A 17,469-nucleotide genomic window follows, 5' to 3' on the forward strand; every position below is an offset into this window, starting at 1 on the left:
GAGGCCCCTGAGTGGAATAGGGTGGGTTGTGCCAAACATGAGTCAGGTTTGGTTCAGGAAGAAAAGGAACAAAGCTGTGCATGAGATGGTTGGTCAAATGGTAACCCGCATCTGCATGTCTAATGCGAAAGCTGCACTCAAACCTGTGGAGTCTGAGAAGGCAGCCGGCATGGCCTGGAGTAGCTAGCACGGCCACCTGTGGGTTTCCTGGTCTGCACAAGGAGACCCACAGCACTGTGGTGAGCATTGCCCGTGTCGGGTCCTATGTGGAGCCTGACCCACAAAGTAGTTCAGATTTCTGCAAAAGTGAGGTCTGTCTTCACTGCAGTTCCAAGTCATGCTGCTGTGTTTAATGCTTACTTTTCTGTCTGCCCACGGCTAGGGCTTAGCCCAGAATAAATAGTTACTGGGTGTAAGCCATGGCATCACAGAGCTCAGGCCTTCTGTCGCGGGGGAGCTAGGTTACACTGTGGGGTCACCTCAGATGGAAATGGCTCCAAATAACAGTTCTTTCTCGCTCCTTGTCTGACAAGGACAAGAGGGCTGTGCTCCGCGGTGACTAAGGCCCAGACTGATGGAGGAATCCGGCAGAGGCAGAGTTAAGGGTCAAGCACTAGCATTTAGACACTTGCACCTGGAGTGAGATGCCACTCACATTCTTTTGGCTAAAGCAAAGTCACATGTTCACAGCTAACTTCAAAGGGGCTGAAAGAAAGAAACCAGAGACAAAGGTGAACAGCGATGTCTGCTAATTAGTAGGACTAGCCTGGTCATGTCCTGTGGAGTCTGGCTTTACAAGACCTCTTACAGAAGTTGTGTCAAGTTTTAGAAACTGTAAGGTGGTGATCTGTTATACAGAAAACAGCCCTCAGTCTCTGCCCTGGCCCTGAGTGCTCCTGGAAGGAAGCACACAGCTCTCAAAGCTGGCCCTGCCTGGTGCCCCCTCACCCACCAAGAGCTTGCACATCCCCCTGGCTTTGGCTGGAAGCTGGCAGGTCATTTTCTGTAGCTCCTCTGGCAAATCTTAGCCCAGCTATTAGGGAAGGTTGGGACTGACCAGGACATGACACAGGGAGGTGAAAGATTCTGTGGGAGGTCTAAGTGCTGGTTGCGAATGGGGATGATGGGCTTTTATTTGTGTGTGTGCTGCTTTTATGCTGCCACCCTTAAAAAGCCTGCAGTTCAAGGAAAGTCTTTCCTCTGAGTTCATTCACTTAGTGGCAGAGGCACTTCACCCCAGGAAGAGACAGGGTACCCAAGTAACCCTTATAACAACACAAAGTAACAAATCTACTGGAAACAGAGGCTGGAAGAGGCAAAGAAACAATTTTAGTGTTTTATTACGAATAGGTTGTTTTAAAGTTCCATACTGCATTCTCAATATAAGGCAACACTGCACAGCTTTAGGTTTCATCACAAAGGATGAAAAACAGGGTTTCTGGCTTCCTTGCTAATTCTCAGCATGGTCGAACACTAAACAGAAGGCGAGGTCAAGTCATTTAGCCCTTCATCGATGGCCCGTTCATTGTTTCAAGTCTTCCAGTAGAAAATCTGTCGTCTGATCTCTTGATTGGGTAGGCCTGCCAATTCTCTGCTATTCTGATGTACTTACTTCATTCCAGAGGGCTGATAGTGCAATTCTGTAGCACTGGTGAAGGGCCTGGACCCACACAGAGCAGAGCACCATGTGGCGGCCGTTAGGGTCACAATGCTCTGGAGTTAAAGGAAGAACATCTGAACTGTGGTATCCGAGACAGGGAGGCGCCTCTATTCATTGATCTCCTCCTCATCGTCTTCAAAAGCTTCCTCACCATCATTGGCCGTGGCTTCTTGATACTGCTGGTACTCGGACACCAGGTCGTTCATGTTGCTCTCTGCTTCTGTGAACTCCATCTCATCCATGCCCTCTCCCGTGAACCAGTGCAGGAAAGCCTTGCGCCGGAACATGGCGGAAAACTGCTCCGAGATGCGCTTGAACAGCTCCTGGATGGCAGTGCTGTTGCCGATGAAGGTGGAGGCCATCTTGAGGCCGCGCGGCGGGATGTCGCACACGGCCACCTTGACGTTATTGGGGATCCACTCGACGAAGTAGCTGCTGTTCTTGTTCTGGATGGCCAGCATCTGCTCGTCCACCTCCTTCATGGACATGGGGCCCCGGAAGACGGTGGCCACGGTCAGGTAGCGGCCGTGGCGCGGGTCGCACGCCGCCATCATGTTCTTGGCGTCGAACATCTGCTGCGTCAGTTCGGGCACGGTGAGCGCGCGGTACTGCTGGCTGCCGCGGGCCGTGAGCGGCGCGAAGCCGGGCATGAAGAAGTGCAGGCGCGGGAAGGGCACCATGTTCACGGCCAGCTTGCGCAGGTCGGCGTTGAGCTGGCCGGGGAAGCGCAGGGACGTGGTGACGCCGCTCATGGTGGCCGACACCAGGTGGTTGAGGTCGCCGTAGGTGGGCGTGGTCAGCTTGAGCGTGCGGAAGCAGATGTCGTAGAGGGCCTCGTTGTCGATGCAGTACGTCTCGTCCGTGTTCTCCACCAGCTGGTGCACCGACAGGGTGGCGTTGTAGGGCTCCACCACCGTGTCCGACACCTTGGGCGAGGGCATGACGCTGAAGGTGTTCATGATCCTGTCGGGGTACTCCTCGCGGATCTTGCTGATGAGCAGCGTGCCCATGCCGGAGCCCGTGCCCCCGCCCAGCGAGTGCGTGAGCTGGAAGCCCTGCAGGCAGTCGCAGTGCTCGCACTCCTTCCTCACCACGTCGAGCACCGAATCCACCAGCTCGGCACCTTCCGTGTAGTGCCCCTTCGCCCAGTTGTTGCCCGCGCCCGTTTGTCCTGGGACAAAGCACAAGAGAGTGGCACACAATTTCAGTAGGGCTGCACGGGGGGGTGGGGGTGGGGGGTCGGGGTGGTGATGCTGTTGTTCACACTTTTAAGACGGTCGGGGGAAAAACACCTCTTTCAGCCCCAAACTCAATTCCGTGGAAAGCAGCGCTGCAAACAACCTGCGTTGGTTCATTCTCTTCTGTTTCTGGCAGATACCAAAAGGCTTTACCACCAGGGCTTACCACAGGCGGAGACCATTTTACTTAAAGGCACTTTCCTTAATCCAATGTACTTGGATCGAGTTGGGAAAATGGAAATATTCCAATACAACTTTGCCAATACAGTTTCTCAATTAAATGTTTTATATATATTTTCACTGGAAAGAATTTTTAGGTTGGAGTTTAGCTTATTCGGGTTATAAAAAATACAAGCCATATACTCTGACTGGCAAGGGCAGTCCTAATTATCAGAGCAATCATCCAAACTGGACTCACTTTCTGAAAAAAAAAAATTATAAGACTTTTTCAATCTAAATCAATACATTAATACTCACTTCAAGAATTATTAGAAAAAAAAAATCCGCATGTTACTACCCTGTAAATACGCCGTTATACATACTGTTAACACCCCACTTGCTTTTTTCTATGGGACCTCCAGGCCACCATATTTAGAACTAGTTACCTTATTAAAAAAGAGAAAACAGAAAAAAAAAGAATTATTAGACAAACCACTGAGAACTAAATTCTAGGGCACACTGTAGGGTAAATTATGAAAAGTAGTCAAGTCAGTGCTTGGTGCTGACTCCTCAGGCTCATGATGAATGTGGTCCCTTTCCCCCACCTCCATGCCTGGTTTTACTCCTCTGATGGATGGTGAGAGATATTATCAATTTTATTTAAAAAAAAATTTTTTTAGAGAGAACACGCAAGGTGGGGAGGGGCGGAGGGAGAGGGGAAGAGAGAATCCCAAGCAGCATTCATGCCCAGCACGAGCCCCATATGGGGCTCGATCCCACGACTGTGCAGTCATGACCCGGGCAGAAATCAAGAGTCAGTCGCTTAACTGACTGAGCTACCGAGGCACCCCTAGAACTATTTAATAATAAACTATAGAAACAAGGCACTGCTGTTTCTCATTATTTTAACTGGTAACAAGGCAATGTAATATATAGCTAAAATTAAAAGTTATTTAAGAAGCAAGGAAGGTTATTAAAAAGCGTTTTGTGTATTTAGTAAGCAGGTGTATTCAAATCTAGTTTTGAAAAGGATCATGTATAAAAAATTTAAAAACAAATTTGTTAGCATCCTTATCAAACTTTCCCTACGTACGGAATTTCTGAAAAGGACCACGATGTGCCATGGGAGCTGGCAGGTGATTGGATTGTGTCAAGTGGACACAGAAAATGAGAGGAAGAAGAGATACCAAGGCCTGTTTGTCCTTCCGCTCCGAGCTAAGCCAGCGCAGGAATCACACCGTATGGACCTCTGCCCACTTATTCCAAAGATGTTCACTTGATTTTTGTCTCTACCCAGCTGGTGGCAACAATCGACCACCACCGTCCAGAGACCAGCTTCTGTGCTCCGGGTGGGCAGGTCCATACCTGACGCCAGAGACACCAGTGGGGAGCTGAGCCGGGCAGCAGTGACACCACGTAGGCTGCCTCCCGGGAGCAGCCCAGTGCTGCGTCAGGTGAGACATGCAGGCACTTTGGAGGCACTCACGCACTGTGGGGCGAGGGCCCTCTCACTGAGGTCTGCTGCCAGCCTCCCTGGATTCTGCAGTGTACTGTGGGCGTGGCCTTACACAAGGGCCTACTTTTGGAGGAATGAGTCTTATCGCAAATTTCCTTGCGGTTTCCACAGCTTCTATCAGTGCTAAACACTGTGGGTGTTAAGTGGACGTCTGTAAAACAAGAAAAACAACCCAAATCCTGTGATTCTTAAGTAAGTTTAAAATGTGTTGACTACCAGTGACTTGTATCACATACAGAGAGACACCCGCCTTAAATATCTAAAGAAGGCCTACAGATCAGTAAGGAAAAACTTTTAGGAAGATGGGCAAAGGACAGAAACAGTTCACAGGGAAGGAAATTCAAAAAACTTAAATATCTGATGTATTCCTCACAAGGGGAATGCACATGAAAACAAGGAGATTCAGTTTCTTCCCTGTGAAGCTGAAACTGATCAAAAAGCTTGCTGATACTGTTGGCCAGAGTTGGGGGAAGGCCCCTCCACACTGCCAGACTGCGGAGAGGCATAACAGGGACTACCCTCTATGGAGAACAGTTTAGCATATGTATCAGAATTAGTCCCCTTAGACTCAGCAATTTTATTTCTACAAATTTGCCTGGACAGATCCACCCACACACCTGGAAAATGGCATGCAGACAAGTACTTGCCAAGGAGCAGTTTGCAATAGTAAAGAAAAAAGGAAACAACCGAAATACCTTTTAACAGAGGATGTAAATCAATGATGGTATCTATGTGACAGGTATCTATGTGACAGAATACAATCAGCCATCAGCCCTAGTCCTGCGTATATTGCTAAGGAGGAAAAAAAGAACCCCGAAGTACCAAATGGTGTATGCAGTTGGCTGTCATTGTATGCGTGTAACAGGTATGTATCTGCTGCTATAGGCACAGAGTGACTGCACAAATCCTGGAGTGCTGCCTCTGGAAAGGAGCCTGGGTGGGCACCAGCTCGGGGTCGGAATGAGACCACGTTTTCACTGTGCGCCCTTTTGCTCCCTTTGAGTCCTGGGCCAAGCAGATGTTTTACCTAGCTAGCAAAATGAATATTTTAGACTTTATTAGAACATTTAAAGTTGCATTTAGGAAATAAATTGAAGAAATACACAGCGACCCAGTAACTGTGGTTGTCTCTGAAGGATGGGATAATAGGAGAGTGAACTTTCCACATTCATATTGCTTATAAAAATTTAACGAAACAAACACGTCTCTTATGATAATTGAGAGAAAATTAAAATATGAAAATGTGCCTTTACGGGGAGTTTTAAAAACAGCAGTAAGTGGGGGGATTACTACATGAGGACACCCATGCAGCAGAAAGGCACGGTGACAGTCACAGGGAATGTCCCCGTTATGTTAATGAACTCCTTAAAAAGCTGCAAAATGGTATGAGTAGCATGATCCCATTTTCTGAAAACCAAATCAACTGCCTGTGTGTGTGTGTGCGCATGTGCACGTGTGTGTGCATGTGTATGTGGGAAAAGGTCAGGTGGGACACATCTGCACCGTGTACAGCACTAGTTAGCCCCGGGGAATAAAATCTCAGGGTCACCGGCACTAGGGATGAGGGGGATCCAGTTTTACCCTACACCCCTGTGTATTTGAAGAGGAAACTGTGCAGTTTTAACTTTGTGTCGAAAACATGAAACACATTTCAATATTAAGTAGCGATGTGTCCAGGAGGGCAGGACTGCCCATCAGAAGGAGGCGCAGGTGGCCCCTTGCTCGTCTGTCTCGGCCCCACCTCATAAGGGAGATCAGCCACTCACTCCTGTTGCCTTTGCCCTGTCTGGCTGGTCAAAGGCACCAAGATGACAGGCATGGCAGCACCATGTTCCATGTGCCCCACGGGCACGGGGCAAGCCCCTCCATGCTTGCAGCTCATCCCAAGAGCACCGGCCACCTCAGCCCTCCTGGTGGCCACTTCCTCGTCCAGGAGGCAACTGCGTTCTCTCTTACAAACACAGATTGTCTGTTTTCCTGCCCAGCTGGCTCAAAAATGGTCGTTGCCTTCCTGCGCCCCCACTAACTGCTGTCCACCTTTCCCCACCCAAGCTAGCAGGCAGCAGTCCGGCCAGACGCACCAGAGGAACCAGGAAGAACAAGGGCGGGGACCCATGCTCGTCCATGGAGCTCAGTCTAGGACTGGCGCACCTTCACGAAGGAAAGAACATGAGTGCAATTGTCAAATTGCTGGAGATGATTTCATTAAAACAGAGTAGAAACCAGCAATCGGCAGCAGGTAGGTGGCTGCAGGCAGACGTGCAATCACAGCAAGTCAAGCTCCCTGAACTTGACTCCTCGTCCAGCTCACACAGCTCACTTGGCTTCCTCAGTATTTACAGCATGATTAGCCACAAGGTTTTCTCTGCTCTTGACAAAAAAGAAGCTAGTGACTTCTGAAAATATTTTGCCACTGTCTCGTAGCAACAGATGTTCCCAAATATTTGGGGGTCATGAGTTGAACATGTTCTGTAATGAGATGTTGTGACATTAATCAGTGGCTCGGGACCGTAGAACACAAGGCTGCAGGCAGGTGGCAACAGGTCCCCAGGGCTTTCTGAGTCTACCCTCTGGTTTACCTCCTGCTCACACTGGGTGAGGGATCAAGTGCTCCCTGAAGCCCTCTAACCCCGAATCTGGAAGGGAAAGTTACATGTGCAGAAAGAGGCTTTCTGTTACTCCATTTTCTCCCACAAAACTCTCTCTCACTGTCCCTGGGCATGACCGCTAATATGACCAGTGATTCATTAAGAAAAAGGGTTTGTTTTTGTCAAGTATATTCATGTGCAAAACTTAAATGCAGATAACTTTCACTTTCAAAGTTATATATTACTTCAAGTCTGTTTTTTTAAAACCACCCCAAAATAAATAGAAATTAAAAAAACAACAACACTTCATCTATACCTAGAAATGGAATGACATTGGTTTACTGTAATTTGCCAGCTCTGAAAAAATGAGCTCTAAAGCTAATGGGGGATGAGCCATTTCCCAAAGACAATTCTACCTCTTTTATTAACTGGAGGGTGACTTAAAAACAACTATTTTGCCAAACAGCATAGTGTGTTTATACGTTGGGGACACTTCTCCATTCCTCCTAACGAATGTGCCATTTTAACAAAATAAGAACATTCATTTAAAAAACTCACAATTCTGAAGTAAAAATAGTGTCAGCTTTAAAAATTACTATAAAAGCTATTTCACAGCAGTACGATCTTAAAAATTTTTAAATATTCTGAATCAAAATGAAGGATGCATATTCTAACAAAGAAGCAAAGATATCAAACAATCCTGGAGACAATTTAAATGCAAAATGTCATTTCTAACATTCTTGAAGGTTTGTAAGGACAGTGAATTAGATCATTAGCTGGTCATCGTAGGTCTGTGTTAATTTGTTCTTAATCTTTTTTGTCCCACTTACTGACAGCTAGAAAGACAAGACCAGACCTTCTTATTCTCTCTCAGTCTTCAGTTCAAATACATTAGGCCAAAGAAAACCTCCACGATCACTGAAGCTGCTGCCATGAGAAACCAGCTTCCCACGACTTCAATAGTTTGAATCAGTTTCATAAGGACTCTAAAAGTTCAACAGGTCCTGGCTGCACGGGAGTGATGGCCAAAGGGAGGCCTGACCCTGACCGGACATCTGGGTTGGGTGGGGGGCAAGTGAGCCAGAGGAGGTGGTTGGTCTCCTGAGTCCTATCAGAAACCTCCAGAAAGTGCATAAACAAGAGCCATGCCTCATCCATGCCAACATTTTTCTCATGACAGACTTAAGGCATGTAAAAGCTTATGAAGCATAATAAATACCTACACCACCCATTTTAAGAAATAAAACATACCAATGTTACACAAAGCCCAATGTAACAAGTATAAGTTTGACATCTTAAACAATGTAAAACTGGATAATTTTTTTCTATTTTCCCTCAAGAAGCAATAAGGTGTGCGTGCGTGTGTGTGTGTGTGTGTGTGTGTGTGTGTGTGTGTTTCAGCTAACCGCCCCTCCCTATGGGAACAGGGTTTACTGAGTTGTATTTTAATATTGGGTTTTCAGGTTTCTTTATGTATCAGTCCTGTTTACGTGAGTGTTTCTCTTTTCTTAAACTGACAATCTGTGCAATTTATACAGACTCTCCAAATTCAGAGATCTTTTTCCATTTCCTATAAAGCAGTTTCAATTATATTGCTCAGAGACCCTCAGTTGATACATTTCTCAGGCAAAAGCAGAGCAAAAATTGTGCCCTCAAACACTGCTAGTGGCATTAACCCATTTAAAGCAATATATATAATGGGCTTAAATATGTTCAAATAGGCTCTGACCCAATAACTTTACTTTTGAGGATCTATTCTGTGATCAGAGTTAGAAACACAGACCAATTTATGTGAACCAAGATGCAAATATCCAGATTCTATATTACTATATTCTTTCTTTTTTTTTTTTTTTTAAATTCTACATCCAAGGCAGGCCTTGAACTCGCTACCCTGAGATCAAAAGTCGCATGCTCCACTGACTGAGCCAGAATACTATATTCTTCCTTTCTTTAACATTTTATTTATTTTTGAGAGACAGAGTGTGTGAGCAGGGAAGGGGCAGAGAGAGAAGGAGACAAAGAATCCAAAGCAGGTTCCAGGCTCTGAGCTGTCAGCACAGAGCCTGATGCGGGCCCGAATCCACAATCTGTGAGATCATGACCTGAGCTGAAGTCGGACACTCAACCGACTGAGCCACCCAAGCCCCTTACTATATTCTTTCTTAGAGCAAAATTAGGTAAGAAGTGACTCCCTGATTATTGGCCATTATAAAATAATTACACATTATGTAACTATTAAAAATTATCGATTTTAAAATCATAAAAGTTTATGATTTTTTTACTCTAGTTCTTGGTTTTTAATAATGTGGTTCTTTATTAGCTTTCGTTGAAAAAGGCAAAGTAAAAATGAAAAAAAAAAACCAAATACAAATAATGTAGAAAGAAGGGGGATCTCCTTTTTAAAAGAGTGGTATATTCCCTTTTATGATGACGACCACCGTGTCCTTTACTGGGCTTCCTGTTTTGAATTTAGTTGCCAGAAACCTATAGCTTAAATGAATTCTCAGCCGCAAGTGAATGAATTCTCACAGTTCACTCTGTGTTTTAAATGGCCACACTTTGGGGCACCTGGATGGCTCAGTTGGTTAAGCATCTGACTTTAGCTCAGGTCATGATCTTGCGGTATGTGAGTTCGAGCCCCACCTCGGGCTCTTTGCTGACAGCTCAGAGCCTGGAGCTGCTTCAGATTCTGTGTCTCCCTCTCTCTGCCCCTCCTCCACTCGCACTCTGTCTCTCAAAAATAAATAAATGGTAGAAAATAAATAACTGGTCACATTTTAAAGCTGTCTTTATGCGGTTTCATATCCTTCCTAGAAGCAGGAAAGCCATGCATTTTACATAAATAAAACTTTACCATATTTTTACATATTCAGACTCACAGACTCATGTATTTGCTTCTACTGTGCACAAGCTTCAGGAAGGGCACCTCCGAGGTCAGCAACAGGAGCCAGCCTCCTGGGAGGGAACTAAGTGGACAGAGGAGTGAGGGACAAGCTTTCCACTGTATATGCCTTCAGTTCTTTTGAATTTCCTACCATGTACTGCCCATCAAAAAAGTAGTACAGGTGACCCTTGAACTACACAGGCTTGAACTGCATGGGTCCACTTATGCACAGGTTCTTTTTGATACATAAGTACAGTACTGTAAAAGTATTTTCTCTTCCTTATGATTTTTTTTAAAAATTTTTTTTAACGTTTATTTATTTTTGAGACAGAGACAGAGCATGAATGGGGGAGGGTCAGAGAGAGAGGGAGACACAGAATCTGAAACAGGCTCCAGGCTCTGAGCTGTCAGCACAGAGCCTGATGCGGAGCTCGAACTCACAGACCACGAGATCATGACCTGAGCGGAAGTCGGATGCTTAACCGACTAAGGCACCCAGGCGCCCCTCTTCCTTATGATTTTCTTAATAACATTTTCTTTTCTCTAGCTTACTTTATTGTAAAAATACACTACAGAATACACACAACTTACAAAATATGTGTTAATCGACTGCTTATATAGTCGCTGAGACTTCCAGTCAACCGTAGTTAAGTTTGGGGAGAGTCAAAAATTGTAAGTAAACTTTTGACATGCAGGGTGTCAGCACCCCTTAACCTCTGCATTTTTCAAGGGTCAACTATATACTTTTCTTGATGAATTCTATTAATTTTGTGTGGTAACACTTACTGAGACTGAGGCAGATTCAGCCAACTGTAATTCAGGTTTGAGAAACCTTAGCTATCCTCCTGAATATATTACATATTCCACATCTTCTTTACACACACACACACACACACACACACACACACACACCTTGCCATTTGCAATGACGTGGTTGGAACTAGAATGCATCATGCTAAGTGAGGTAAGTCAATCAGAGAAAGACACCATATGATTTCACTCATATGTGGAATTTAAGAAAAAAACAGATGAACATATGGGAAGGGAGTAAGAGAAGAGAGGGAAACAAGCCACAAGAGACTCTTAACAATAGAGAATAAACTGTGGATTGATAGAGGGAGGGGTGGAGGATGGGCTAGATGGGTGATGGGTACTAAGGAGGCACTTGTAATGAGCACTGGGTATTGTAGGTAAGTGATGAATCACTGAATTCCACTCCTGGAACCAATATTGCATAGGATGTTAACTAAAATGTAAATAATAATAATAATAAAAAAAGACAACTTAGCTATCCTCTCAGATTCTTACCAGAAATTAATTGAAACTTTAAGGGAAGAAACCGAGCAGAATTCTCTGTGGGGGTGTAGTTCTGTGCAGGTGGCAGGCACAGGCTATTGCTTCCCTCAGATTCTTACAGAGGCCCAGATGCTTGGGGGCCCTTCATTCCACAGACTGTAAAACTGAAGGAGCCCAGAGAAGGGGACTGATGGCAGCAGAGGTGGCAGAGCCGAAATTAGCCGCCAAGTTTCCCTTGTCCCCATTCAGCGCTCTCTCTTTTTGGCTAATTTCACTCAAAGGGCTTACAAAGAGTCTACATCTGCTAAGAATCTAGACCCACTTACTAAGAGAAAGTGAAAGACGGCACTGATCTGTATTAAGCAAACAGGGGGGAGTCATCCTTATTTCCTCTCGAGCACACAGAATATTGTTCTCCAAGCCAAGTCTATTTATCACAAGGCCCCGAGGGAGCAGTCCACTGAACTGACAGAGACTGACACCAGCTGGTGGTAAGGGCAAGGGGGTGGGGGTGGGCAAAGGGGTTCAGCTCTTCTGGAAACCAACATGCATCGCCCATGGATGCATGAGCAAGCATTTCTGTAGGACAAATTCCTTAAACTGAAATTGTTGAATCAAAATTCTTGATTTGCTGAACCCATTAAGTTGTTCTCTGACAATGCTTGAAACTGTCATTTCCCCCAAACACCTTCACCAACACTAGCTGTTAGATTTTAAACTATTAGCCAGTCTGTTGGGAGAAAAATGTCTTGTTTTAATGACTCCTCCTCATTCCCAATTACTGGTAAATTTTGTCCCTAGGTATAACTTTTCTTATTCTAGTGTGAAGAGGGTATTTTCCCATTATATTTTACAGTTGATTATTGCCTTTAAGGAGATCAATTTGTCCCAGTTTGCCTGGAACTTCACCAGTTTCAACACTGGAAAGTGTAGTGTCCTGGGAAACCTCCCAGTCCCAGGCAAATCAGGACAGTTGGTCACTCATAGCAATAATGTCTGAGTCTTTTTATCTTGTGTCTGGTTGCCTTAACGGAGGTCTTATAAATGCTAATCACTGTTCATTGGATAGCCTATCTGGAAAATCCAAGAGGATCATTCCACCTTCAAATAACAATTTTGTCTTTTCCTTTAAATGGTTTGTATCTCTTTTCTTTCTCTGGTCTTTATGCACTGGCTAGAACCTTCAAAACATGGAATATAGAAGAGACAGTGGACATCTTTTTCTCATACCTGACTTTGCTGGGAATACTTCTAATGTTTCACCAGTGAGTATGGCATAGTTATATATTTTGGTAGATAATTCTTTTTTCTTTAATGTTTCTTTATTTTTGACAGAGAGCATGTGGGGAGCGGCAGAGAGACAGGGAGGAGGAGGAGCCAAAGCAGGCTCTACGCAGACAGTAGACAGCTTAATGTGGGGCTCAAACCCACAAACCACAAGATCATGACCTGAGCTGAAGTCAGACGTTTAACTGACTGAGCCACCCAGGTGCCCCTTAGTAGGTAATTCTTAAATTCTTTCTATTTCCAGCTTGTGCAGAAGTGTTTTTGTCTTATACAAGTCAGGAACACATACTGAGTTTTATCAAATATTTTTGGGCACCTATTAAGGTGTTGTTTCTCTTAATCTATTAGCTGGCTTCTCAATGTTGAACCATCCTTGCATTCCTAGGATGTTGATCATATGTATCAAGCACTTTGCATGAGAATACTCTAGATAAATAGGGTTTAAATGACAAAGGATTATCTGTTACCCTCAGTGAAACTATCTCTATCCCTTCCAGAGAAGGGGTTGAAAAGTAGATCTTTGATACATTTAATTTCTATACCATAGTAACTTTAAGCCACAGATCAGCCTTAGGAGTCTCTCATTTGCTTGTAAGACACTTTGCCTTTTACAGGCACTGAAATTGTGTTTGTTGATTGAGGTATATCGGTTGATAAGTAGTATTCTTCCCTCCAGGCATATTTCTTACTCTTACATTGGTAATTTTTGAGAAAAGAACATAAGTGAAGTGAATGTGTGGTATCTAACATTAAAATACAATTGTCAAGTGGAAGATTTTCACATCTACCACCATCCTGTAGCCTCTACCTTGGCTCTCAAGATAGAAATGGCTATGTATGGCCACATGTTTATACAGTGTCTTTCCATTTTCTCTCTTCGCTCCCCCAATTTGGTAGAGTATCTCTACTAAGTCCTGAGCACTGCTATCCAATAGAACTTTCTACAATGAAGGAACTGTTCCATATCCAATATGGCAGCCACTGGCTATATGTAATTATTGAGCACTTGAAACGTAGCTAGTTCAATGGAGGAAGTGAATTGATTTTATTTAATTTTTTATTAACTTTAATTTAAATAGCCACATGTGGCTAGTGGCTACCACATTGGGCAGCAGGGTCCAGAAGAGTCTCTGCTTAGGGTCAATTATGGTCCAACTCTTGAAGAAGTTATTATCGGAAGCTTTGCCTGTCTCATTGGTTGTGTATGTTGTCAGCGTGACAGGGAAGTAGATGATACCCAGAGGATTCGTAAACTCTGTGAACGTTCATCTTGCTGAGTCACCTTTACAACAGGTGCAGAGTGATTCTGCTACAAAGGAGTGGAATAAAATCTTTCAAGATGCTGTCTCTTCTTGGATATTTTGAAAATTCCCCCTTTGAATGTTTTGTCAAGTAACCTGGACTCTAAACACCATGGCTACAGGGTGATGGAGGCTGGTAGCACTTAACAGTATCATTTCACTTAATGTTATATAATTTTATTTAGGAGTGTGTAGAGGGACAGGTGCTTTATCTTATCATGTTTTAGGTGGAAGAAGGAGGGAAGGATTTGCCCAATTCTGACAAAGCAAAATTCACATGGTGCCAGCCTTTAGAAAGAAAGCAAAATAAATGTCTATAGGAAATGGAAGAAAAATATAGGTCTAAAAACACTGAAGTTAAAAAATGAGTAACACACCAAAACAAATTATCACTGTCATATTATGATAGCAATTTATAAGTGGAAGAAAGAAGTTAATGTCTAAAAAATTTGTTAAATCAGTAACTTCGGCTGGGGCACATGGGTGGCTCAGTTGGTTAAGTGACCGAGTCTTGTTCTGCTCAGGTCATAATCTCATGGTTCATGGGTTGGAGCCCCATGTCGGGTTTTGCGCTGACAGTGTGGAGCCTGCTTGGGATTCTCTCCATCTCTCTCTCTCTCTCTCTCTGCCTTTCCCCTGCCCCTCTCAAAATAAATAAATAAACTTAAAAATAAAAGAACTATCAACATAAGAATTTCATTTAGAGACACAGACATTACTTTCCTAAAGAAAATACAAGAATTAAAAGGGGCACCCTATGATGACACTAGGGACTGTTGATTTCCATTCTAAGCTTTTCTTTGCCACGTGATGCTTTTAATCTTGCACATAAATTAGTTTGGTGTTAAAAAAAAAAAGAGAAGCAGAAGCAAGCAGGAAAGATGGAACCCACCGAAGATGAAGTTGTCAGGCCGGAAGAGCTGCCCAAAAGGCCCAGACCGCACACTGTCCATGGTGCCCGGCTCCAAGTCCACCAGGGCAGCTCTGGGCACGTATTTCTGAGCTGGAAGAGAACAAAGCCCACCCACAAGGGTTACTTTCTGGTTTCCAGAGTGATGGGCTTCCCTGCAGCAAGTCCCCCCAGCACAGCTGCCTGGGTGCTACAAAACAGGGTTTCTTTAGAGACAGACTCGGCTTTCTTCGAATCACAGAATCTTAGCACTGGGAAGGGCCTTGGACAACACATTCCCACCTTAAATTGTTCAGATGAGGGAACCGGCCCAAGCGTGAATGGGCAGAGCGAGGAAGTTCCAGGAATAAGCAGGATGAGAAATCCGGTCTCCTGACTTCCTGCCTTCTGTATTTTCCACTTCACCCTGACACCTCTTTCCTGCTGGGTGGTTTTACTTTTTTAGCTCCATGGAAATAAACTGTATCTGTTGCAGCAAACTGCTGTGTTGCTGTGACATTCTTTCCACTTTTCGGCATGTCCCTCGTACGTACACACTAATGGATCCAAGCTATAGTCTGAGCACCTTGTTGCAGGTGCCAGCCCACAGGCTGTTTCTGGAAGACACTCTAATGAATGAGATTTGCTGTGCAGCCCTATTGTTAGCAAGCACATTTTCATGCCTCTTGGGCAGGACATTGTTCCCTAGTGAGGATGGGGTTAATATGATTGCCCATAGGCTCTGCTCTACAACTCCAGTCCTATTAATGCACACACCCCACTGAAGCAAGGATATAAACAAAGTGGACCTAAGGGTTAACAGGAAATGCAATGTATCACTGGAATTTTTAGTGCTATCTGGAAATTTCATATTCTATGTCCTGCTGATCCAGGCCTTTTCTTACAGCTGCTGAGTGAATAAAACCCAGTGCTTTATGTATACTGCTCTTCCCAGCTCTTGTGTGGACAAATAGCAAATGACTCCAAAAACCAGAGTAATTATTTCTGGGGCTATGTGTCACGTATATGGAAGTGCAGCATCTGTCATTTTCTGAGTGTTTTTTCAACATCTTCATTTTTTGTTGTTTTGTGAAGGGCACAATTCCACTTTTATAATAAAATTGTTACAGAAATAGTGCATACATGTAGCCACAATATATATGTAGATCTCCAGGGCAAGGGTGAAATGATTCCCAACCCTGGATAAACGACAGCCTGCGGTTTTTACCCAACTTCACCAATTACCCAGAACTTCAGCTTCCAGGGAGCATTAAGAGTTTTGGGAGGTTGGTAAAGGGGCAGAGGAGTCACTTAACGGAGTGCTTTTCAAATTTTTAGCCAAGAATCTCCATTAAGAGATACATTTTAAACTGAAGAAAAAAGCAAAACAGAAAGTCGGACAAGACCCAGTAAGTGATTTCACAACACCAGCTAACGGGTTGTCTGGTTCAAGAGTTCAGAGCCGCGTGATAGGCCAAATTCGGCTTTTTGAAATAAACTGACGGCGGATTTCCCGCCCCATGGGGAGTGAGGAAGGAACCGGGCATCCTGCTATATCCCGGGAAATTTTCCGAGAGCAAACTACCCTTGCGCGGAGGGCGGCATCCAGAGAGCCAGTCTGGGATCGGGCGGAGAAGACGCGAAATGGCCGGGGTCCTAGAGGAGGAAGGCCGAGTCAGGGAGAGGGATGGCCGAGGTCCAAGAGGGGGGTGGCCGAGGGTCCGGGCAGAGATGGCTAGGATCCTGGGCGGGGGCCGGGGGGATGGCCAGGATCGGAGGGGCAAATGGCCGGGGGACGGCCGGGGTCCGGGCAGGGGACGGCCGAAGTCTGGGAGGGGACGGCCGGGGCCCGGGCGGGGACGGCCGAGGTCCGGGAAGGGGACGGCCGGGGTCCAGGCAGGGGACCGCCAGGGTCCGGGCGGGGACCACCGGGTCCGACGGGGAAGGGCGGGGCCCCGGCCGCGCCGCGCTACTCACAGGATGACTCATTGTAGTAGACGTTGATTCTCTCCAGTTGTAGCGCCGAGTCACCCACGTAGCCTCCGGCCGGGTCGATACCGTGTTCATCGCTGATCACTTCCCAAAACTTGGGAAGGGCGAGGCAGGGGGACAGACGGTCAGAACCCGGAGCCTAGGGCGCCCTCCCCCGCAGCTCACTCCAGGGCTGGCCGGGCGGGGCAGGGCGCGCGGGGCCCGGCTGCCGAATTCCAGGCGCGCCAGAGCCGCCGGCGGCCGCTCCCAGCTAGAGCGGGGATGGGGTGAGGGGCAGGGGGTCCCCGGCTGTGACGCCCCCTCCTCGGCCGCGCCACTCCTCGAGCACTTCCCGGGTGCCGCGCAGGGCAGGGTTGGACTCCGAGGACCGAGGGGCACGGAGGGTGCGCACCGGAGCGCCGGCACCGAGGGGTCGAGCCCCGACACCCTAGGCCTGCCAGCTTGCCCACCCACAGGGAAGCCCAGTGCCCGGCCCACCTTGGTGCCAATCTGGTTCCCGCACTGGCCCGCCTGGATGTGCACGATCTCCCTCATGGCGGGCGCCGGCTCTGCGCTCGGGGCACTAGCTGTTCGGACCGCGGCGGAGACTGCGGGCCCGCGGCGCGCTCCCCGGGACTCGACCCTCCTCTCGCTCTCCACCCCCCAACCCGGGCCTCCCG

General features: G+C 46.2%; 1 protein-coding gene and 1 long non-coding RNA gene across 3 annotated transcripts; one reads left to right on the forward strand and one right to left on the reverse strand.

The window, feature by feature from the left end:
• Positions 1–1,322: 1,322 nt before the first annotated feature.
• On the reverse strand, positions 1,323–17,445 carry TUBB6 (tubulin beta 6 class V). 2 transcript variants are annotated; one of them, XM_086682420.1, is made up of 4 exons: positions 17,288–17,445; positions 16,796–16,904; positions 14,822–14,932; positions 1,323–2,831 (listed from the first exon to the last, which is right to left on the reverse strand). In XM_086682420.1, the coding sequence occupies exons 1-4, from the start codon at positions 17,342–17,344 to the stop codon at positions 1,768–1,770; spliced, it is 1,341 nt and encodes a 446-aa protein (XP_086538546.1). In that variant the 5' UTR covers positions 17,345–17,445; the 3' UTR covers positions 1,323–1,767. The 2 variants fall into 2 exon arrangements, with proteins under 2 accessions (XP_086538546.1, XP_086538547.1); XM_086682421.1 differs by lacking the exon at positions 17,288–17,445 and adding an exon at positions 16,404–16,474 and having other exon boundaries at positions 16,796–16,846.
• On the forward strand, positions 2,903–10,334 carry LOC147575482 (uncharacterized). The gene is made up of 2 exons (XR_015242427.1): positions 2,903–6,812; positions 7,998–10,334. It is a non-coding gene; the product is annotated as an uncharacterized LOC147575482 (long non-coding RNA).
• Positions 17,446–17,469: the final 24 nt, after the last annotated feature.

Source organism: Puma concolor, chromosome D3 (assembly GCF_028749965.1).
Source record: "Puma concolor isolate L17-30 chromosome D3, mPumCon1.1.hap2, whole genome shotgun sequence".
NCBI lineage: Eukaryota > Metazoa > Chordata > Mammalia > Carnivora > Felidae > Puma > Puma concolor.